The sequence below is a fragment of the Alosa pseudoharengus genome, unplaced genomic scaffold (genome assembly GCF_046254945.1).
Source record: "Alosa pseudoharengus isolate Yale_2024_CS ecotype anadromous, Long Island Sound unplaced genomic scaffold, YU_APseudo_1.1 YU_APseudo_1.1_scf_24, whole genome shotgun sequence".
NCBI classification, from domain to species: Eukaryota; Metazoa; Chordata; class Actinopteri; order Clupeiformes; family Clupeidae; genus Alosa; species Alosa pseudoharengus.
The window spans coordinates 17,412,342-17,436,302 of NW_027468689.1; the positions used below are offsets into that span (position 1 = coordinate 17,412,342).

General features: G+C 44.5%; 1 protein-coding gene across 2 annotated transcripts in view; it reads left to right on the forward strand.

The window, feature by feature from the left end:
- The first annotated feature begins 259 nt into the window (after positions 1-259).
- Positions 260-23,961, forward strand: part of sugt1 (SGT1 homolog, MIS12 kinetochore complex assembly cochaperone) — a 30,157-nt gene continuing 6,455 nt past the window's right edge. The window contains exons 1-10 of one of the 2 annotated variants that reach the window (XM_076303289.1): positions 260-483; positions 572-620; positions 1,338-1,428; positions 3,066-3,135; positions 4,664-4,734; positions 7,746-7,799; positions 10,555-10,583; positions 15,066-15,091; positions 15,533-15,629; positions 17,947-18,054. In XM_076303289.1, coding sequence (XP_076159404.1) covers positions 470-483; positions 572-620; positions 1,338-1,428; positions 3,066-3,135; positions 4,664-4,734; positions 7,746-7,799; positions 10,555-10,583; positions 15,066-15,091; positions 15,533-15,629; positions 17,947-18,054 — 609 coding nt within the window. In that variant the 5' untranslated portion in view covers positions 260-469. Of the gene's footprint in view, positions 484-571; positions 621-1,337; positions 1,429-3,065; positions 3,136-4,663; positions 4,735-7,745; positions 7,800-10,551; positions 10,584-15,065; positions 15,092-15,532; positions 15,630-17,946; positions 18,055-23,961 lie in introns of both variants that reach the window. The other variant, XM_076303288.1, reaches the window with a different exon arrangement.

A 23,961-nucleotide genomic window follows, 5' to 3' on the forward strand; every position in this document is an offset into this window, starting at 1 on the left:
CCCCCATCTTGGACTGCTGTCTGCATTTCTAAAATGTTCAACAATTGGCTTTTAACATAGCAAAACGATTAGCGATTAATTTTGATCATAATTAACAGAGTTTAGGCTATGTGCTATCTGTCAACATCAGGATGATATTAGATTTTTTAAAAAATGTGTCAATCAGTGAGAGACGGTCAGCACATCAGCCAGAATTCCAATGCTGTCATTAAATGCTTCTGAATTAGAGCGAATCATATTCACACTCAAGCCTCCCTCACACTAGTATAGGTGGTACCCCTGCGTAAAGCTCTTGCTATCTGTCACTGTTGACTCCTGTACAGTTAGCTGTGTTGAATATGAAAGTTCCATCTCTGGTTGCCTCACGAGCTAGCTGAAAACGACCGCTAGCATCATATTTCCTCATCGAGAAGAACTTTCTAGACGTCAGGTGGATGAAACAGTCGATCAGCCTCACAGTACCAAAACAATGGCATGCGAAAGGTAGGGGGCCACTTTACCCAAACGACAGAGCTAAAAAGTGTTCCTTCTCGTTGGCGATCATTTAATGTTGTATAATGTGTTATTGCAGGAGTTTTCCTGATACTTTCATAGACGCGGATCCACAGAAAGCTCTGGAGGTAACGTGAACGTTAGCAAACAAACCACTGTTAGCTTCTAACTGCTGGCTAGCAGGCCAGCTGGATATCCTGGCAAACAACAACAACGCTTTATAATCTGTGTTTGTATTGTGGTAGGGATTCACTTGTCATATTTCTGTTGGTTCCTTATCTAATTTATGGGCCATACAAATTCCCAGCGCAGAATATTGCATGATCAGTGTTACATTAACGTCACCAGTTAACTGGCTAGTTCACACAGTCAATGCTCTCTAGCTAGCCGTATCGCAGTGCTAACTGGAGAGGCACTAGTTGTTGTCAAATAGCAACATGCTGGAAGTTAGCAAGCTACTTATAACAACGTTACATTTAGCCAAGTAACAGGTAACTGTATCTGAGTTGACAGCTTAGACAGTTTGTTTGTTATGTGTAAATCTCTTTCACTTAGCTAAATTCTCTTTTAACCAGCTCTTACTTTTATACAGTTATATCAATCAATTGGCTAATGTTAGCCAGCTAATGATAGGCTACTTGGCTAACCTAACCTCTATGAAGTACCTGGCCTGGTCATCTATCAGAATTCACAAGAATGCATATTTATGATGGTTGATGGTTACCAATTTGGTAGCATAGTACTATAACGTTGAACAATTGTTAACATGAGATGTTAACTTGATTGATGATTTACTGAACTAGCTAGTTAGTCACAACAAGCTAACTGGCATCCTCTATTTCCAGGAACTCAACGGGGCTTTAGGGGAATCATCTAATAATGCTGAATGGCTCTGTCAGCGGTCGTACGCCCACATTCTGCTTGAAAATTATACTCGTAAGTAATGTATGATATTTACTCTTACTTTATCACGGGCTCTTACACGCACAAACACACACATACAGACGGGACATTCCACGTCAATTCAACCAGGGCCCACGCATTTAGGTCTGAAAAAAATACCAGGTGTACCTATGTTACCCAGGAGACGCACTGTAAAATTACTTTTATGTAAGATCAATACTTTCCAAGATACAGTCAGTTTTACAGGGGGAGGGGGGGGGGGGGCGATTTTGTTCGGCCTCTTTTTTTTTTGTCAAAGTTCACAAGCCCAAAGCACAAGACCTAAACCTAAACCTAAACCATGTAGGAGGCTCACATTTTGCATGCTGGTACATCAATAGGAATAGCATGTAGCAAAATTGTCACGTTTGGTCTGGATGATCCTGCATGGTCATAGCTGTCCCTCAAAGTTGATCAACATTTTATTGGAGTTTTTGGCTGGGCTCTGTTTAGGCCTTCAGAAGACATAATTGTACTCAACATAGGCTCTTGGTTTATTTCCCTTACTGAGATAAGTAGAAACACTCCCAAAAAGCAATGAACAGAAAAGAAATCCCTTCAGGGTCTGAACAGCAGACCTCACAAGTTTGAAAAATCATTTTGGTTCTCATTTTCAGAGCACCCAAACACCATGTGGGAATATACAAAGATTTTTTAAATATTTTTTTCTTTATTCTTCACGATCCTTTCTTTTTAAAAACACCAATTTGACTTGTCTTATGCAAATCTTTCTTTTTTATTTTCCACCCTGAACATGGGCAAAATGCACCATTGAGATAAATATGTTTTGTATAGAGTTACCACAGGTTACTCTATACAACCACAGGTGGCACTGTGGTAACAGAATTTTTTGAGAGTGCGTGGGCCCTGGTTGAATTGACGTGGAATGACCCAGACTTGACTGTTCTAGTGCTATGAAAGTTGGTGCAAAAATCCTGAGCACATGCGACCATAGTCACATAGATATTACAACGCAGCAGTGACAGCTTCTCGAATTCTTCAGTACAGAGGCTTAAATCCAGCGCATATGGACCAAAAGTGATTTGTGTACCTGTAGGCCTGGAGTCAGGGGTGGTTGAGCATTAGACAACCCATGTGGCCCAGAGTTTAGACAACCTATCTGTTTGTCTTAGTGCCTGTCACATAGTAGCACTGGAGGCATACCGGTAGTACATTGTATCTGTATTTGCATTGTGCATTGCATTCTGCCATTATGATATTACACAATGCTTTGCAGAATGTCTAGATTTTGACCATTTTGTGTGTGTGTGTCTGTGAGGCTGGGAGGCAATACTGCGTTCTTACATCGTGAGTTCGGTACATCGGTAGTAGACATTTTGTATGTATGTGCACCCACATGTCTGCATGTCTGTGCGTGTATGCCAGTTTGTGCGTGTGTGTGTGTGTACACCAATGTATGTGTGTGCATGTGTCTGTACAAATCTGTGTGCACTGCCAGATCATATCAGATATTCTCCACATAAGTGGAGGGCCTTTTATGGTATAGAGACTGATGTCACCACTCCGCCATGCATGTGGTCTGTCAGCTGCATTTTGTGTAGCTTAGATAAAAACTAAAACTATGTAATTTCAGATGTAATCTTCTGTGTTTTGTTTTTGTCTTTTTACAGGTGCTGCTGAGGATTCCAAAAAAGCCCAGCAGCTTCAGCCTGGACTAGCTCTCGCCTTTCTGAGAACAGGGTTTGTGGAATGCTATCTGTCAATTGTAAAACATTCATGCTGTCAACATGTTCATTGTGCTCAATTGAAAAAATATAATGTCCGCAACACTGCTTTTGACTCCCAATGATTTAATGCAAATCCAAAGCCTGAAGAAGAGCCAGCAGGGTCGAAACGTTGCATTAAATCATTGGGAGTCAAAAGCAGTGTTGCGGACATTATATTTTTTCAATTGAGTATAGTTTTCTTTTGTCCTGCACCTGCCAGAAGGTGGGATGTGCACACTATAACTGTTTGCTAAACATGTTCATTGTGGCCACTGACAGTAGGAAGAATCCAGATATGATCTGTTATTGGTCCGAGTCAAGTTAGGCCTGGACCCTTCCAAGAGTCTGCAGCTTCACCCTTGTGTAAATTAATTGAAACAATATGAAGAAAGAGAATGAGTCTTCTTTTAAACACAAAGGAAACTGTGGTCGTAAGAGGAACATAATGCCCTTTTGATAAAGTAAAAAGACTCTTTGACAAGTGACACACTGTAACAGGGATCTAAAGGAGAGAGGGCCCCTAGTCTCTATTCCTATCTTGGCGATCTGAAACGTCTGGTCAGTGGCGCAAAGTTTAAAGACATTTAGCCTAAGGTGTGTCCAGTCCACATTCGCTAATTTAATGGCAAAAGGATTCACGTCACATCTGTCATTCCCTTTAAGAGCCAGCAGCGTAACATCAAACAGCCTGTCAGTATTTTGACAATCAACGCATCTGAAGGAATCTGCTTGCACAATTCCACTAGTAGGCTCCTTGCTTTACTAAAACCTGTGTGTGACTAGCAAAGTATAGCCTACACCTACATGCATTTTGCACTCGCCTATTATTTGAACTCATAGGCAAAGTGAAACTAACTTCACTGTGGTCTCATAGTCAACGTCAAAACAGTTCTACACGGTTATTTACTTTCACTATTGACTGACAAGGGGTTACAATCGAAAATGTAGCCTGAGAAAATTCCAAACATGTTTCTTTTAATTTGCTCAGTACAAGTGTGTTTACGAATAGCTGAACTAGCAACGCAAGGTGCTACAATATCACAAAGCTCAAATTGTCAAATAAACAACGCAAAACAGCATGTACAATGTGAAATATGTAGTTAAATTTGCCTACGCTACTGTATTTTAATGCCGGTAATAATGGTGGTATTTTGAGAGCCAATTATTTTCTGAGGTGGTACTCATTGAGAAATGTTTGAGAACCACTGTTCTAAGGCAATATCAGGCCTGACTGGAGGTTTAAGGAGACTTGAGCAGAATACAACCACATGTATTGATGTTCCTTATTTTAAGAAAGACTAAAACTAGTATAAATTTAAATAGTTTTTATTATATATATTTTTGTATAATTTGAAGGGATTATTTAGTTTTTTTAATGAAACGTACACTCCTGGAGTACCTCTAGAGATAGTCCGTGTACCGCAGTTTGAAAACCAATGCCTTAGAAGACTTATCGGAACACTATGGCTTATTACACCGTTACTCTTCTTGTGTCTTTTCAGAATTGCTGAGTACCATCTGAACAACTTTACGTCTGCCCATGAGGCCCTGCTGGAAGGGCAGAAGCTTGAAGGTGAGTCTCTAACGTTTGTTTGGCCTTCGAGTGAAGTGTTGTCCAAACATTCGTAAAGCAACCCTTAAAACGAGGCATTAGAAAGTTTGTAAGTGCACCAGGAGTTTTAAGGAGTTTATTTAAATAACACTTGCCTGATTATCTGCTACTATACGGCTGCGTCGACGTTTCTTCCGTGATTTGGGAAAAGCCCGTAAAAGTCCTGGCAGGAAGCATGCATAAGGATGTAGATCCAGGAATTCACTAATATTTTGTTCGTAGTCCAGTTTGCAACAATTATTAGTTAGCACTAAGTTCTAAACACTTCGGAAAAAAAATATTAAAAACTGGATATACCAAAAAACGTTGATGTAATCGCTTCCTGCCACTTCTGGTGCACTTACAAACTTTCTAATGCCTCGTTATTGGACTAAAGGTCATAGTTGTACTACTGTAGAAGTTTCGTACCATTCAGGGCATTATTAGTGGGGTAATTTACGAGATAAAAGTTGGTTCCATTACGACTGCAGAACGTCATTAGTTTCTTACAGCGCTACTCGACCAAGTGTTCGACCAAGGGAAAAAAGGTTCTGGGAGGGTGTTTGGGCTCGGGGTCATGGTGCAAAGGACCCTAGGGTGAAATTACTCCGAACCATCACTTTAATAACAAATAAAAATAAAATAAAATAAACAAATAACAAATAATAATAAAAAAAACATTGTGTATAAATCATACACAATGCAAACAAGCACTTTGTTCATAGACTATTTCTGGCTTTCAAGATTTTTACCTCATTATATGTGTAATAAGAGAGTAAAAGTGTAAATGTGAACCAGGTTAATTTTCCAAGTATATTTGCGAATACAAGGAATTTGGTCTCTGCATTTATCCCGTCTGTGAATTAGTGAAGCACACAGAGCACACGGTGTACAGACATTGAGGTGAAGCACACAATGAACACACAGTGAGGTAAAGCACACACTATAACCCAGTGAGCTGCCTTGCTACAGTGGCGCTTGGGGAGCAGTGAGGGGTTAGGTGCCTTGCTCAAGGGCACTTCAGCCGTGGATGTGGGCATGGGAGAGCAGTGCTCAACCACTTCCCTGGCCCACATTTTACCTACTGGTCGGGGATCGAACCAGCAACCCTTCGGTTTCAAGCTCGAAGCTCTAACCAGTAGGCCACGGCTGCCCCACAAAGTCTTGGGTTTAGGCCCCGACAGTAAACTAAAACTGTGTGTATGTGTGTGTTGGAGGAGGAGGAGTGTATGTGTATGGCTGTGTGTGTATAAGTAAGTAATATTCTTTATATGCTTAAGGTGAGACACGGCAGGTGAAAACATAATTTGATTTCGAGATTTTAGGCTAGTTTGCTACCTTAACATGTATTCTCTCACACTACTACAACAAAAAAAGTCTGATTTACACATGTAGGTGTTTATTTCATCACATTTTTTCTACTTGTGCCAGTATATTTCACCAAAAGTTAGCATTCTAACGGAACATGCACTACCGCGTCCATTCTCTGAAATATATCATATCTGGTATCGTTGTAAAAGTCTCTCTCTCCTGCATTGTTGATATATTGTTCCTAGCCTGTTTTATGTTACATTTTATTCCTAAAAACATTTTTTTTAAGGCTATTAGCAATATTCCCTGATTTACTGAATAACTAAAAGAGATATCCGTAATTCCCTCTCTAAAAGACTAAAAGATTTTTTAACCTGGCTTTATCCAATGTTCTGATTTTGTTTTTAAAGTTTATGCAAATCATTGCATATTTAATTAGATCATGCATAATTTGCACAGTTAAACATTAAATTATAGAAAACTTGTACAGTAATACATTTTTTTTCCATATTTATGCAAATAATTAACTGGGGAAGTTTCATAGTAATATCTGCTAGTTAATTTTTTTTACCCTATTCACCTGTAGTCTCGCTTTAATTAATGCTTATTTTTATAAGCAAGAAAGTGATAAACAACCATCAAACAGTACCGAATCGAATAGTTTAAGATGAGTTGGAGAAAATAGTCCAATCTTTTATGGTTAGAACATTTTATGTATAATGCTAAAGGCCCCTACACAGGCACACAGGCAGTGCTATGCTATGAACCCATTATTTTCAATGGCTTGCACACACAAAGTCTGGTCTGCCGCTGTGCTGAGCACACCGCAAACGGCGTTCAACCATGTTGTGCTTTGACCACGTCATGCTGTAAATCATGGCTTTTCTGCTCTGAGCCTGGCGGCAAGTAGAAAATCTTTGGGTCATAGCATAACTAAGAGAAACATAGCGGCAAGTGCAGCGCGTGCCGCGTATAATGTGTAGGGACCTCAAGCCTGACCTTAGCCACCAATCAGCCAGCTCCTCATCTTAAATCTGGTATTAGTGGTTTTATAAATAAGGACTGTGAATTCTACACACTTATACATGAATTCAATATATTTGAGTTGTTCCATGGAAGCTCAGGTAATGTTCCATAGATACAATTACATCAAAACATCTGTAATAATTCTATAAAAGGGCGCTATGGCACATCAGGTAGTCATTATGTGTGTGTACTTTTTCCATGCTTCAACAACTTTCAGTCCCCTCCCTTAGCTGACAAATGGTACCATACAACTGACTTCAGCATAAGGGGCTACTTGTTCAGAGAAGTCTGATTGAAATGTGTATAATCTCTTTGACATGTGCTTGCAGAGGTTGACGCAGAGACAATGTGGCTAGGGTCAGGAGGTCAGAGGAGCTTTAGTGTTGCAAAGGCCCAATCTGCTACTCAGAACCCTTTTCTTCTTGTCATCTGTCTTTCCGTTTAACTTGAATTTGTTTCATACATATTCAACCGAATTTTGCTGTAAATTTGTAAATTGACATTCAGTTTTTATGATACAAATGTATGCTACGTTTGTGGTAAACTGTCTTAGTCACTCGATAAAGACAAATTCTGTTGATGTTGATACGTACTTGGCCATAAACCTTCTTCTTAACCTGATTCTGATCTTAATTTTGATTCTCTCTGTTCCTCAGGCTCCAATGACTTGTTCCAGACGTGGATAAACCGCTGTGAGGAGGCAAAGCAGAGTAAGTCTAATACCTTGTTGCTGATTACAGGTGCCAGATTAATGTCTGTGATGTGTAAGAATTTAGTAGAGGTACGTTGGGGATCCCTCTATTTTACCACAAGTTTTTTTTTTTTACATGGCAAAACATGCTAGCCTACATGGTTTGGCAGTAGACCCAGTAGTGACTTTAAATTCACTGATCTTTGATCACTGTCCACATTTCCACTCAGTTATAAAGATGCATACATACATAACACTGTGGTTGCTGTTAATTAGATTTAGTTGATTAGTTTCTTTGTAAGATGACCCTGGGAGTGCAGAATAGTACAGAATGGAATGATAATTACACAGATTTGTAAATAAATTGAAATGAAAGTATTGCATAAAGTGATATTCAATTTGCCATTACCTGAGCCATGAAAGACATTTACATTCATCTTGCTATAAGGACAATTTTTATTCAGATTGAATACTGAAGCTTGTGGTGGATTTTGAAACCTCTACTCTTTTATTACTTTCCCTAAATCTAAACTGATAAGTAGTATACCAGTCCAAACCTATGGATCCTGACTTGCATTCCACCTGGCAAGTTAAAGAAACTGCATAAAATCACAAAATTTGACCTTCTGGTGCTTGAATTGAACACAGGGAGAGTTGTCTTTGTTTTGAATGAAAGGGGGTAAACCGCTACAGAAATCGGCTTAAAAGCAGCAAGTTGGCTGCTGACTAGCCTCCTGTTTAGGAGAGCCTGACCCCTTAAGGGCAGGCCTCGACTCAACCCAACCTGACACAACACAGTCATGTCCCGTGCAGTCCCAACACAACCAGACAAGCCGCCCAAGGTCAAGGACTCCACACTTCTGGGTCCATTAGTGACACTGGCCGCCATAACCACGTGGACAGCTTGAACAGCTCCTCTGCACCATATACCGCTGTGCTGTGCTGGTGCTGTGCTGGTGCTGTGCTGTGCTGTGCTGTGCTCTGTACTGTACTGTACTGTACTGTACTGTACTGTACTGTACTGTAGATTGGACGGTGCATCATTTCCTCTGGTTGGCGCAGCTGACTGGACGAAGAAGTGCAGCGGAATAGATGGTTTCTATCTTGGTCAGGCGTTTGAATAGTTTACCCCCCCCCCACACATATACTGTTGTGGTAGATGCCACACGTGGACTCCAGAGATGCAGGGGGATGAAAGCACATCGCCTCCTGCAGAGTGCTGAACGGATGTTTTTAAAATAACAACAAAAAAAGCAACCCGTGCACCGGTGACGCCGCACGCAACTGAAAATGTTTAAGAATTAAATATAATGGAATAATAAAACGGTTCTTGTGCAGCAAGGGACAAGGTTGAGAAGGGAGGGGGGAAAAAAAAAAACACAGGACAAAGTTTCAAAGAACAAAAACCTAAATTTGTCCAAATAAATAAACAGTTTTTGTTATTTATCCATCGGGTTTCTCACAGTTCATCTAAGTTGATACAGCTCATTAGAATAACCATTAAAAATGCAAGAGCCGTGATTGTCATGTTATTAAGTGTGGGGACCATCTGTGGTAAACACGCCAGCCAGACTGGGAGATGTGGTACAAGGGAGCGGCGAGGCAAAAAGAGGGTTCCCCTCCTCCTCTTCCTCCTATTCCCCTCAGTGCGTCTTTGGCGGAGCTGGCAGTCTGGTTATTGTTGAGAGAGGCTTATCCCTTTCATGTTTTAAAAAGTGACATTATTTACCGCCATCGCGCCTGATTCCTCTCGCGCACTCTCTCTAGCTCATTCAGCTCACACTCCCACTTTCTCTATGTGTGTGTGTGTGTGTGTGTGTGTGTGTGTGTGTGTGTGAGATCTCCGTATAGATCAAAACTAGATGTGTTCTGAGTTAGGAGTCCCATACCTACATATAAACACACACACACACATATAAACACACACATTAATTTTCCCCATTTCTGTGCGTCTCTCGCTTTTTTTGAAAAGCGACCTCATTTTAGACACCATTAATGCAGTGGGAAGCGCAGGCTCCTGCCTCACTCTGTTTATAAAAACCCTTCAATAATTTATTAGACATAACAGCTTAATCCAAAGGAAAAAAGCATATTTAGTCTGTTTGTTGTGTGCTTGGAATGGTAAACAGCTCTCCTCTGTGCATTTTTGAGAGAGAGAGAGAGAGAGAGAGGACTCCACATGCTTGCTATCTCACAGTGACCCACTGACATGAAGCTTCAGAGGCAGCTGAATGCAGAGAAGCGAAGGGCTTGAGGGAATCACTGTATTTGTGTGTGTCTCTGTGTGTGTGAGAGAGTGCGTGTGTGTGTGTGAGAGAGATTGTTTCTGTATGTGAGTGTGTTTTTTGTTTCTGTTTGTGTGTGTGTGTGTAAGCTCTGCCTAGGAACCACAGCTGTGTGTGGGCTTTCTGTTGTCTCCCTCAATTGTGTATTGCTAGGCGCCTACTCTACATGTGTGGGTATTGGAGAACTCATTCCCTCTATGAACGAAACTGCCCACAGTATTCTCTAAAACATTTCCCTTGAGTAAAGTGTAGTGAACTTCAGTTTAAGGGGCAATTAGACCTTAAATGTAAAATTTGAGATTGTTATGCCTGCTGGCGAGAAATCCTGAGCTCCCCTGTTGATGGAGGGAAAACATGTAAAGTGATGGTTGAGGCCACACAAAACGGAGACTAAAACGTAATTGTTTTTCAAACAATCTTGCTGAATTGTTAAAAAGGTATGAGGTGCCAATTTTGTTTGTGTGTTTGTGTTTCTAAATATTTCAGCAGAGCAGGCTCAGAATGCAGCCACAAATACGGTAAGCTTTCAGTTCCTCTTTGAACTAGATGTACCGCAGAGCGGTAAAAAATATGACCGCCGCCCAGTCCAGCACATTTTTCCACAAAAATAAATCACGCTGAAAGGCCTATATGATTCTAACTGTCTCACTAAATTGCATTATCCACACTCAATTCTCACTGGTATCTGCTAGACAACAAGTACCAAAACATGATTAGTTCATAGATTTCACATGTAAAATTAATTTTATACAACCCCACCTCCATCTTGCCTGTTCATAATTCTGAGAAATTCTTGAAATGTGTGCATGTACATGTTTATGTTGTGTGTGTGTGTGTGTGTGTGTGTGTGCGCGTGTGTGCATGCTTGTGTGTGTGCCTGCGTATGTGCCTGTGCATGCAAGCGTACATATGTCTACTGTGTGAGTATGTGTCATACGTATGATTACTGTGAATGTGTGTGTGTGTGTATCTGTTTGTGCACATGTGTGCACATAAAATGGGTTAACATGACCCCTGGAGGCAAACATACAGAAAAAAATGGTCATCCTAGTCCCTACAGTTCTCAAGATATTCACAGAGAACTGTGTCTGCCCTACCCTCCTTTCGGGTGGTCCAGTCCAGCGGGGGCGCTACAGATCAAAACGAAAAACGACGGTTCCATGCTATCCATGTGGGGTTACATGCCCACCAAGTTTTGTGTACCCCGGTCTTTCAGTGTCCCGGGTAGAGATGCACCGATAGATCGGCTGGTGACCGGAATCGGCCGATTTTCACGTGATCGGCCATGACCGGCGACCGGCCGGTCCGTTTGAGACATGCCGATTTTATGCCGGTCAAATACACTCGTGCGCCGCAATTGTAACAACACCCAGCTGAGTTTGCAAAGTTTGAGGAAGCTAGCAACCAGGCCAACACTCAGGGCTGGATGTAGGGCTACAAAGAAAGCGCTAATAGGCTACTGAGTTTTTCTATGCAGCAAACGCTGTGCTTTGCCATTGGCCTACTGCATGGAATTTTCTAAGCTGTCACTTCATTAGGCTACGTAAACATCGCTCATCACCGCCAGTCACTGCCGCTAATTGCGTGCCCACAGCTGAACCACAAGCGCTGCTGAACGGAGATAACCGATTTTGGACAAAGTTTAGCGATCATAGGCTACATAATAAGATGTCAACAAGCAGCGACATACAGTAGCCCTAGTAGTTCTACTCCACTTAAAAAAAAAATACTCAAACTATTTACTGCACGTAGACTAGGGCTATGCCTTAAAATACCCTAGTCTAGCAGATTGAGAAGTGGATGTCGTGAAAGTGAACAAACGTTAGCCTATTAGAAAGGCAAACAAACGTTAAAGTTGCTTTTGACATAGTAGCCTACGCTGAAGAAAACTGATGCTCTGAATACTGAATCAGCTGTCTCTGAAAGTTTCTATAGCCTAATTGATGCATTTAACCGGATTGATTTTTTCACCGCAAAACAGACGTGCACTTTTCATATGGTGGAGCACCTAATCGCTATTAGCACTTCTCCCCTGTGTTTGCGTGATAGCCTAGGCTACTACCACTTTTCTCTCGCCCTCCCATAAATTCATCAATGCATATGAAAATATGTTACATGGTAGCATGTTCAAATGTATCATGAAAATTGTTCTTATATCTTCAGTTGGATATTGGATGTGAGAAGAATAAAATGGGTGTTCCATAACTTAACTTAATCCATAATTTGATACTGCAGCTGAAGTTAGACTTGAAGAAGAATCTGTCTGATCACCGGTTCCATTTTTTTTAACAGCCATTTCATTATTGATAAGTTGATTACATTTATATATTAACATGTTCTATCAAAGAAAAGATAGAAAATAATTATTTGTATGTGTGCTGTAAAATGAAATGAGAGAAATGAAATCGGAATCGGCTAAAATCGGTATCGGCAGGTCAAACTCTATGAAAAGTCGGAAATCGGTATCGGCCCAGAAAATTGCAATCGGTGCATCTCTAGTCCCGGGAATCCTTGTTGGTGTACATTACTAAATGTACACATACATTATTTTATTGTAAGGCCCCCCATGAACGGACAGCATGCATTCGGAGGGTGTCATAATGATCCTACACTTTTAATTTCGTGCAGTTTTGACCTTGTCAGCCAGAGATATTGTGATGGAAACACCTCATTTTAACTTTTTTGTGTTTAACTAGGTGGCGCTATACATGAAATGAGTGGTTATGGAATGGGTTGACATGGCCCCTTGAGATCAACATACAAAAAAAAATGGTCCTCCTAAACCCTACGGTTCTCGAGATATTCACAGAAAACTGTGTCTGCCCTACCCTCCTTTCGGGGGGTCCAGTCCAGCGGGGGGGCTACAGATCAAAACGAAAAACGATTGTTCCATGCTATCCATGTGGGGTTACATGCCCACCAAGTTTCGTGTACCCCGGTCTTTCAGTGTCCCGGGAATCCTTGACGGAAATTTGGGCATGCGGAAAAAAAAAAAAAAGAAAAAAAAATCTGACTAAACCTATATGACCGCCACTTCGCTGCGCTGCGGTCATAATAATTGTCACTCTCATTCTTGTTCTCTTTATCTTTGTGAATCTCCATGATCAGTCAGTAATTGTCACTCCAGTTATGTGAGTGAAACCAAAGTCCTTTTAGGCAAGTCCCTCCACTCGGCGGCCATTTGACAACGCTTTTTGGGCACTCGTAGGGCATCCATTTCGGCAGAAATGTGCGTGCGCAAGGCTTCAAGACACCAATCTTGCTCCAGCGGCGATATCACAACACATGATTGGCACGATGTCTTCACAACACACCATATGATTGGGTCAATGTATTCACATCACACCACATGATTGGCTCAATGTATTCACATGTCGACGTTTTGCCGAGGAAGGGGTGGGATATGTGTAGACAACGGTCATATTGGCGTGACAAACTAGCCCCATGCATTTCTATGGAGTATTTTTGGAGTGCTGTGTCTCCACATTAGAAAGTCTCTGGTGAAACTACCACTGTGACGGTAAGATGCACTCTCCCCATTTGGGCAGATGAGATGTCCAGTGGTCTACCCTAGATTTTCAGGACTGTGGGTTCTTTAAGTTGCATTTATACTCGCATTGAAGTCCTGGCAGTATCCTGAGATTGTCCAGAGAGACTGTGTAAGACAATTCAAATGTCTTGGTGAATTTTACCCAGACATCACTTGGCCTTCACCTTGCCAGTTCCCTTAGTGTAAAATCAGGAAAATGTCTCTCAGTCAGGAAAAAACTCTTCAGTAGTTCGTCTCCGCAGCTTTTTGAAAGCTATTTACAAGAAAATGACTCTTAAGTGGTCAAATAAAATGCTTTATGAACACAAGCCCAGGTCTTCAGGGTTTACCTAACCATTGGCACAGCTTACATCTCCAGCATGATGTTGGTTCTCCATAGTGGTGTTGATGTTGCAGAATGGGGTTGGTTCTCCAGAATGGTGTTGGTTCTCCTAATCCCTCCTCAGCAGAGATCTGATGAGAAAGACCAGCTCCTCAAGAGCCTTCTTACAGTATATCCCTAGCTCATCATTCTGATTAAGGAAATCTGTGCCAAGTTCACAGATACATCTGATCCTGTGACGTTTCCCTTTCATTAATCAGAAGCTTAAATGGGATTTGATGCCCAGAAAACGATCCTTTCATCTTGCTAATTTTTATTTTTTTTAAATGCATTTTGATGATTGTCCCATTTAAAAAAGATGTTTACGCCGTCAAATTATCCACCACTGGATCTCCAGAGAAACGGGTGACATGCGTGTCGGCTCCATGTCAGAAAAATTACGAAGATTTGTGTTAGCTTATGCATTATGCCTCTCCAAAGCATGAAAAATTAAACCATCTCACCATGGTCATTTTTTTTAGATGTCTTTCTAATGCATTCGCTCACTCGCAAACAAGGGAGCTGTTCTGCATATGCCTGTTGTTGTTATGTGTGTGTGAGTTCGTGCGCATCGGGTTTAAATTTTTTAGAGTTGGACTCTCCAACACCCCTTTGCACCCCCACTGGCCTTGTATCGTTCATGTACGGACTTCCATCTCACACATTGCTCCCTGGTTTTATGTTTGTTATTTAGTAATGGGAATCAAGCTGTCTTTTTCATGACACTGTCTCCTGTTTTCCGACATTTTATGTTGTGCCTTATGAGCCTATTTCAAAGAGGCTGTCGACTCAGAGCTAAACAAATTGCAGTGCCATGTGCTTTTCAGGCATTTTTATAGACTACCACAGTGGGGCGCTCTTGCTCTCAGTATACTCAGCACCCCAGAGTGGCACATTGTCTTCTGCAGTAGTCCCTCTGCTATTTTTAGGGTGTTCATCCTTTTACCATTTTGGTTTGCTTGTCTGGCGTGTTTACATTTTTCTGTGTGTGTGTTTGTTTGTTTGTTTGTTAGTTACATCCCCCCCCCCCCCCCCTTTTGTCTGGAAATGGTCACGGGCTAACATTTTTCTGACTTTCTCTCCCCACAGCAACCCGCTGCCCCACTGCCTGTCAAGTGAGTACAACAACAGCACGGCGAAGCTTGGCTCCCACTGAGCCGTATAGTACCAAAAACACAATGGCCACTGTTCGCATGCCTGTGTGCCTTGCATTTAGAGAGATCTACAACAATGCCAGATATAGCCAAGCTGCAGTACATCACAATATGTGTTCCAGTTTGGACTTGCCCATATAAGCTCTCGCTGAATTGTCCTCGTTCTCTTCGAGCCAGATTCTTCATCACCTTATTGTTGGAAGCGAGCCTTGGCTCCGAGCGAAGCATCTGTTCTGTATTTTTTTTCTTTTTCTTTTGTCTTCTCATTCATTGCTATATTTATGGTTTTGAGGAAAGCAAAATATACAAAAAAAAAAGAGCAAGAAAACAAAAATGCTTAGAATGATGACTGTTTTTATTATGTCCATGACCGAACTTAAAACCTTTTCTGCCCCTGATAAGGCATGACTGGTACCAGACTGAGTCACAAGTCATTGTCACCATCATGCTTAAGGGCGCCAATAACGAGGACGTCAGGGTCAGCTTCGAGGAGAAAGAGGTAACTCTGTCCACTTAACTCTCAGCCAGAGTGTGTGTGTGTGTGTGTCTGTCTGTCTGTCTGTGACTGTGTGTGTGTGTGTGTGTGTGTGTGTGTCTTTTATGAGGCTGTGGCCTCGGGGTGCAGGACATTGATATTGCGCCATTGTAACAGCAGCTAGCACCGACTTAAGAACACTGAACAGGGCTGAGATGGTGTCGTCCGTGAGGAATGGAGTCCCCCTTCTTATCTAGTCCCGGGCTGGCCGGCTGAAGTGTTCCGCTCCTCTTGTTTGAGTTGATAAGTATGACAGAAGAGCCTCGCCGGCCTGTGCGTGGTCACGGTGTGTCCCTCTGCTGCTCAACACCGCAGCACAGGAATCTGACAGATAAACACGCCAATTCTCCTCTGCCTGCTTTTTTTTGTTTGTTTGTTAATTAATCATTGTTTAATTAATTAAACAGCCAGGTGGCAGACCAGGAGGGATTTTGGCCCGTGTGTGTGTGTGTCTGTGTGTGTGTGTGTCTGTGTGTGTGTGTGTGCGTGTGTGTGTTTTTTATCCAGGCTCTCCACAGTTGGTGACAGGCGTTAATACCCCACGCACTCATGCACACGTGGCCGCCATGCAAGCCGCCGAGATAAAAGGGGAGAGATAGAGGGGGGAGGAGGTGGAGAGATGAACAATTATGAAAATAAGCGCAACCCCCCCTTTATCCACCCCCACCCCCCTAAAAAAAATAAAGGAAGAGAAAGAAAGGAGAGGCGGGTGGGGGTGGGGACAAAAATCAAAGTATAGGGCCGTTGTTTGATCTGCTCTATAAATTAATTACAGAAAATGTGAGTTTTGTGTTATAATTTGGTTGCAAATGAGATGGAGAGCAGATGAAATATGGATGCGCGGTATCTGGGGAATCTGCCCGCGGGCCGCTACTCATGCTGCCATCGCTGCTGCTGCTGCCGCTGAGGAGTGCTGGTCTCCCACAGGCCCCCGGCAGACACTCCGGTAGGGGGTGGGGGAAGGTGGTGGGGAGGAGGGGGGGGGGGGGGGGGGGGTGCGCCAGCGTTTCTCCCCCAGAGAGCGGCCAAGGGGACGGAGGAGGATGGGGACGAGGATGAGGATGGGGAGGACAGGAGGTGGTTGTATAGATGACAGCGCCTCAGTGTAAAACTCCCCTGCACTGTCACCACTGTGTCACATAGACTTACACACACATTCACACACACACACACACACACTCACTAGACACTCTCACCACACCTTCACACACAGCCTTACACACACACACGCACACTGACACGCTCACCACACCTTCACACACAGCCTTACACACACACACACACACACACACACACACACACAAACACATACACACACATCGGACACACTCACCACACATTTACACACATGCGTACACACTCAATCACTCAAACACACACACACACACACACACTCACTAGACACTCTCACCACACCTTCACACACAGCCTTACACACACACACGCACACTGACACGCTCACCACACCTTCACACACAGCCTTACACACACACACACACACACACAAACACATACACACACATCGGACACACTCACCACACATTTACACACATGCGTACACACTCAATCACTCAAACACACACACACACACTCACACACACACACACACACACACACACGCTCTGACTCACCACAGGGGGGCGGTTTAGGGGCCCCTGCGCTGGCCCCAGGCGTCCCCCGTGTTCCCGCCCGGAGCCTGTAAACACAGCCAGAGGCAGCTGCACACTTCAGCCCGCCGTGGGACCCGATTACCACAGTTAGGTTCCAAAGATGGTATCTGAGCTAAGAGAGTGTGTGTGTGTGTGTGTGTGTGTACGTGTACGTGTGCTTGTGTGTGTGTGTGTGTGTGGGGAGTAAAGTAAAGTGTAGGAGTGGATGTATATAGAAATGTTCAATGGCTAGAATTATTGATGGTGACCTTAGATTACATCCGTTACAAACTTATTTAGTACTTCTGCTATGGGGGGGAAAAGAGAAAACGCTAAATTGTTGTGGAGTACTTTGCTTTGAGACTGTTGAACAGGCAGTGGAACTACTGCTTTCATAGATGTGTTTTGTGGGAGGGCAGGAACAGAGTTTTCCCCCTGCAAGGAGCTGCGAAATCTTCATAAATGATTCAGCAACCGCTCTGCTCTCACCAGAAGAGTGAAACGAGATGCGCCTCTCTCTCTCTTCTTTCCCTCACTCTTCTCTCTCTCCGCTATCTCCCACGCTCTTCCTCTCTCTCTCTCTCTCTCTCTCTCTCTCTCTCCCTCTATCTCTCTCTCTCTCTCTCATACAGTTGTCAGCGTTTGTGAAGCTGGCGTCGGGAGAAGACTACTGCCTTAAGTTGTGCCTCCTGCACGCTGTGGTCCCCGAGCAGTGCACTTACCGGATCCTCTCCACCAAGGTCTGCTCCTCCTCCCCGCCCTGCACTCGCCACTTCACACTCGGCTACAGCCACCACTGCAGCCAGCACACACTCACACACTCACAAAGACACACACACACACACACAAAGACACACACACACAAGCATGCAGGCACTTCACTCACTCACAAACACAGACACTAACTCCCTCTCTTTGATACACACTCACTCACACCCATACACATCCATACATGCACAGCATTTTACATCATATGCTTAGTTATAGAACATGATGTCTGTGCTTTAGCATATTCAGATATGGGGCACCAGCTTCATTTTCAATAGTCCTTTCCCTTCATTAGCTATCCCTTCACTGTGTCTATGTCTAATATTTATCCTGTCATATCTCAGATTGTCATAGATCTGATACAGACAAGCGATGACTCAGTTGAATTCATATTCTAATGCACTCTATCCTATTGTTCTACCCTTGTAAATCACCTTGGATCAAAGCATTAGTTAAATGAATAAAAATAAATGTATTGGTCCTCTCTGCTGGTAAGGCTTTGCTTTTGCAAATGGGGTCTTTGAAGTGCTGCCATGCCCCCGAATGCGGTTGTTTGCCCAGTAAATTGGGTACAAGTGTGCCTATCCCAAACATGGCTGCTCTCTGCCACTCAGCGTGCGGCGTGCCACCAGCGGCTGCAGGCTTGAAGTCCTGTGGGCGCTCTCTTTCGGCCTGTGCCAGTGGGTCTTAGTGCTGCTGAAGCAGACGAGCATGATGCCAGTCTGCCATGCGTTAAAGCCTGTCTCTCTTCCACTCCTCCTGTTCATGCAGCACATCCAATGAAACCCTCCATCTACATTGCTTACCCCCCCCCCCCCTCTAAAACAAGGCTCTTGCTAATGAAGATGCCTGCATGCCAGCCAGTCAGCCACACAGGCACGCTTCAAACACGGTCGTCCAAACACGCATGTTTACAACCTATCAAGGCTCGTTTGAAGTTTGCCCTCTAGTGACAACCGTTCCCATTTAAAAAAAAAAAAGGGGGGGGGGGGGGGATCACATAAAATTGTCTGTAAGAAACAAGCTTGACTTTTTATTTTGTGTGTGTGTGTGTGTGTGTGTGTGTGTGTGTGTGTGTGTGTGTGTGTGTGTGTGTGTGTGTGTGTGTGTGTGTGTGTGCTCTTATGTGCACTTACAGGCCATTAACGCCCAGCCGCCGCGACGCTAACGAGTTGCGTTTGAGGATTTAATTGCTTCTCAGTGGGAGGGGGGCCAGCATGGGCAGGGTTCATTGCTTGGTAATGAGGGGGCCATTTCAGTGGCCCTCCGTTGGGGAATTAATGACTAGCCGCCCGCTCATGAAACACACTACCACAACGTAGCGTCAAGGAACGGCACCGGGCCGGGGGGGGAGGGGATGTGTAATGAAGACGCCCAAGATGGCAAGGATTCAGGCATGATCTTAAAGAGCGAAGATGACGCTCACTCACTTTCGTCCTCACTTGGTCGCCGGGTCACTCGCTCGTTTGGACGCCTCGCTCCCTTATTCGCTCGCTTTCCTCACTGGCTCCCTTGAAAAAGAGAAGACTAAGTTGAGCATCAGCGCCATGTCAGTGTCTCTCCGCGCCACGCCATCCAACCCGTCCAGGCAGCCCAGACGGCCTGCTGTGCCATCTCCCGCACAAGTCATCGAGATCTGACATGCTCGCTGATGGAGCGGCACTGTTAAGAGACCGAGGCCTCTCACTGGGGGTGGAGTGAGCGAGCGAGCGAGCAAACGCCGCTGCTTAAAAGCCTTTCCGTGTTCCTGGGCAGAGAGGTTGGTTGGAGCGCACGGTGTGGTGCAGTGGAGAGGAGTGGAGAGGGGTGGATGTCCTGACGTTCCCGTCTCCACTGCCCAGCTCTGGTCAGCGCTCTCACGGGAGCCCCGAGGCAGAGAGGACGGCGTGGGGTGCGGGAGAAAGCTGCAACCCACAGAGGAAGTTGCTCGTTGGGCTTCAGCCACTGGCCGGACTGTCCGCCTCCAGCCCCGCTCAACTGCTAGTGAGAGACTGAACGGATCGGGACAACATTGATACTTGTTAAGGCACTTGAACAACAGTAATAAAGCAAGGCTGTGTAGCTTCGTTGGATTTGTGTTGCATGAAGAGAACGGAAGCTTTGTCTTCTCGAACCGTACCTAAATATAGGCTTACATTATGTACTGGCTGTTTGGTCGATGTTTGTTGAGCACAAGAATTGCACCGAGTTTGACCCACTGTACAGACTCAATTAGTCGGTGCAGTGCACTTAACAAGATGTCAAGTGTTCTGGAGCCATGGTTGATTGCAGCGCCTTCCGCAGTTGTCAAGTCAAGCAGTCCTAAAGCTCCTGCTTTTGTTTCGTTTGTTCCTTTTGAGCTTACAGATCCGTGGTTGAGATCTGTGAGCTCCGCTGGCTGGCTACGGCTCTGCAGTAAGCAGCATTTGTTGTCCGAATCGTGAAGTCATCCGTTCAACGTTCCAGCTCTTGTGCCACTCTGGTTGCTAGGTCGAAAATTAGGTTTAGCCACCCTTGTCATTCAGACAAGTTTGCCAGTTAATGGTCATGGGTAGAGCTGACAGCAGCTTGTGATGTTGACCGACAGCGTGATGGTGATGTGGACAGGTCAACATGCGTTGCTGTGGGCAGTCATAGTTGAACTAGGTCCTGTTCTGCTGACCAAGGCAGATCAAGCTCTTTGAATCTTTCAGGCTGTTGATCCATGGCACACTGAACTCACAGCTGTCTATCTTACTGTGTACTTAATGGCCTATCTGTCTGTGTGCCTGTATATATTTATCTGGTGATATATCTATCTGTTTGTCACGCAGTGTATCCATCACTCTTCTTTATGGTTCCGCTAACGTCCTCTGAATAACACCTTCAGGACATACAGTGGTCTATACACAGCATGAGAGCACAGTTGTTTGTTCAAAAGCTTAGCAAGCAAGTAAACACACACAAACATGCGTGTGTGAGCGAGCGAAAGAGAGAAAGACGGAGAGAGAGAGAGAGAAAGAGGGAGAGGGAAATATAGAGTGTCCAGTGTGGTACACGAGGTCTCCTGTAAACCAGGACCTCTGGGGACGAATGACCTTCTTCAGCAGTACACGTAAAATAGCCTCGGAAGCTGACTGAGCAGAACCATATAGTTATTTTTATGTAGATCCACCTGCCTGTGTGTGTGTGTGTGTGTGTGTGTGTGTGTCACACACACACTGTAGTGCTATATCTAGCCACCAATTTGCTCAGCTCTTGATGATTTCCTGGATGATTGGAGAGTGAGATGAAAGTAGCATACTGATGATGTCTGCAGACGAATCGGATCCTTTCAGAACTAACAGGTGGCAGCATGCCAGAAATTGTTGGCAAATGGCTGCCGTCATAGAGAAGGCCTGTGAAGTGACCCTCCACACAAACACACACACACAGACTCACTCTCAGAGATGCACACAGACACTTTCTCGCTCTCTTCCTCTCTGACTTACTCTCAAAGTCACATTCTTTTACAGACACACACTCACACACACACACACACACACACAACCCCCCAATCACCTGACTTGAACTAAGAGTAGGATATGAATAGCCTCTCTCTCACACACTTTCACACACACACACACACACACACACACACATACACACACACACACACAGTTTCAGGTTCACAGTTCCTGTCCTGTCTTAACGCCTCAGTGGGCGCCATCTCTCTCAGAAGTGCTAATTCTTTTAATAAGTGTGCTAAAGATTCAGACACTTTAAAAAATCGCTGAGTGCCTTGTATGGAGATGCTTTTAAACCAGACTTTAGCTCATCCGAGGAGACGTCCGTGATTTGCACACACAGACACGCGCGCACACCGTCAGCGAAAAACCGAGAGAAGTAGATGCGTGTTCCTACTGGGCTAGTCAGAATTCTCAGGCAGTGGGCTTTGCGCCCCTGCCTAGCTAGCTGTGTCTTCCATGGCAACAGTGGAAATTGCATACCACCGGTGTGTGTGTGTCAGAGGGAGGCTGACAAGGGCTCTGTTTGAACGAGGGTGGAGGTGGGGGCGAGAGGATGGGGGAGGGCAGTGCAGTTAGACCACTTTCAGGAGAGCTCAGTCCTCCTGCGCTCTCTCTCTCTCTCTCTCTCTCTCTCACATACACACATACACCCCCCCCCCCCCCCACATACACACACACACACACACTCCGTCTCTCTCCGGATGACTGGGCTTAAACCCTCACAAAGCCCTGTTTGTTCCCTGGTCCACAGGGCTCCTTAGGAACACCCGGCTCCACACACACACGCACACACACACACACACACACACGCACACACACCTACTAAGCACCTACACATACAGCCGCATGAAAACACACACAAGCCTAAAAAAAACTCAACACACACCTTCACAGAAACACAGCCCCCAGTTTGGCCATACTGACCATGTGTTCCAGTGTATGCAGTAAGGTGATCAGATTCACATGAGCAGTTTCAAATGTAAAGTTAGTGTAATGACCTTCTAGGAACCAGCTGTTCTCTGGGCTTGAGTGAACGATGCCAAACCTGAGCTTCTTCCCAGCACAGAGTGACCTAAAATGGGATCAATGTCCACTGTTAGGTAGCATTTTTCGGAATATGTTGATTGAAACAAAAAGGGTTTTGTCTTTGTTTTACCAAGGCATCCACTTTTTTGCAGAAGAAACTGTAGTAGAGCACCACTTTTTATTACAAACCAAAATCTGACAAGGCGCTCCCAGCATGTCAATTGGTGGTGTAGTTTGGGATTCTACACTTGCCGCAGTAAAATAGCTGGAGTTTTTGACAATTCTGATCTGGGCAATGAATAGGCGACATTGGTGAATTCATTAACAGAGGTGTGATCTCAGTCACTGAGCCTTCACCTCGCTGAGACTCGGAGGAGTCTCGTTCTTGTTCTCATGATTGCGTTCCCCCTTACGATGCCTCTTTTTCTGCATCCGGCAGCATCGGCTCCCGTAAGAGCAGTGGAGAGTCGAGTGAAAAACACACACTCTCTCCTTTTTTTATCTCCTCAAAGCACAGGGCCCGGGGCTGCGGCTGTGGCTGCCTCTGCAGGTACAAGGTGAATTAGCACGTCAAGAGGGGGATTTCTGACTTAATCTTGTTAATGCTTCCGTACTCTCACAACTTGCCTACTTTTCTCCAGTCTCTGGTGCTCTTGGATCTCTCGCACTTCCTCGCTGTCTACCCCCACTCCCCCTTCGTTCTCTCTATCTTTCATTCTCTCTTACTGCTCCCCCTCTCTCTCTTTCTCTCTCTCCCTCTTTCTTTCTCCCTGTCTTCCTCTCCTACATTCGCTCAAGTTTGTGTATCTAATTTACCCACACTCCTCTGATGTTGTCTCAGGGGTTTCGGGGGAAGGATTCAGGCTTGAGTGTGTGTGTTTGTGTGTCTGTGTGTGTGTTGGGGGGGGGGGGGATTCTGGTAAACAAATCACGCCTCGTCCTGTAAAGCTTTTAACACTGCAGTGCCATCTTTTCAAGCGAGCCGACAAGCTTTGCCCCTCTGTGACACACTTAACCCCAACACACACACACACACACACACACACACACACACACACACACCAGATCCTCGAGCTGAGGCGCCCAGAGTGGCAGCTGACCCTCGTGCCCGCCGGGAGCGTTGCCGGCGACAATGACAGCAAACCAATTACCATTGGCCCGACTCGCCAGGGCACAGGCACCCAGCGAGCGCCAGGCGTCATCGAGGGGCAATAGACAGTGCGACACAGAGTAGTGCTGCGCTCTCTCTCTCTCTCTGTATAACTCTCTCACTCACACTCGCTCTCTCTCTCTCTCTCTCTCGCGCTCTCTCTCTCTCTCTCTCGCTCTCTCTCTCTATGTATCTCTCTCACTGTATATCTCTCTCTCACTCTCTCTCTCTCCCAC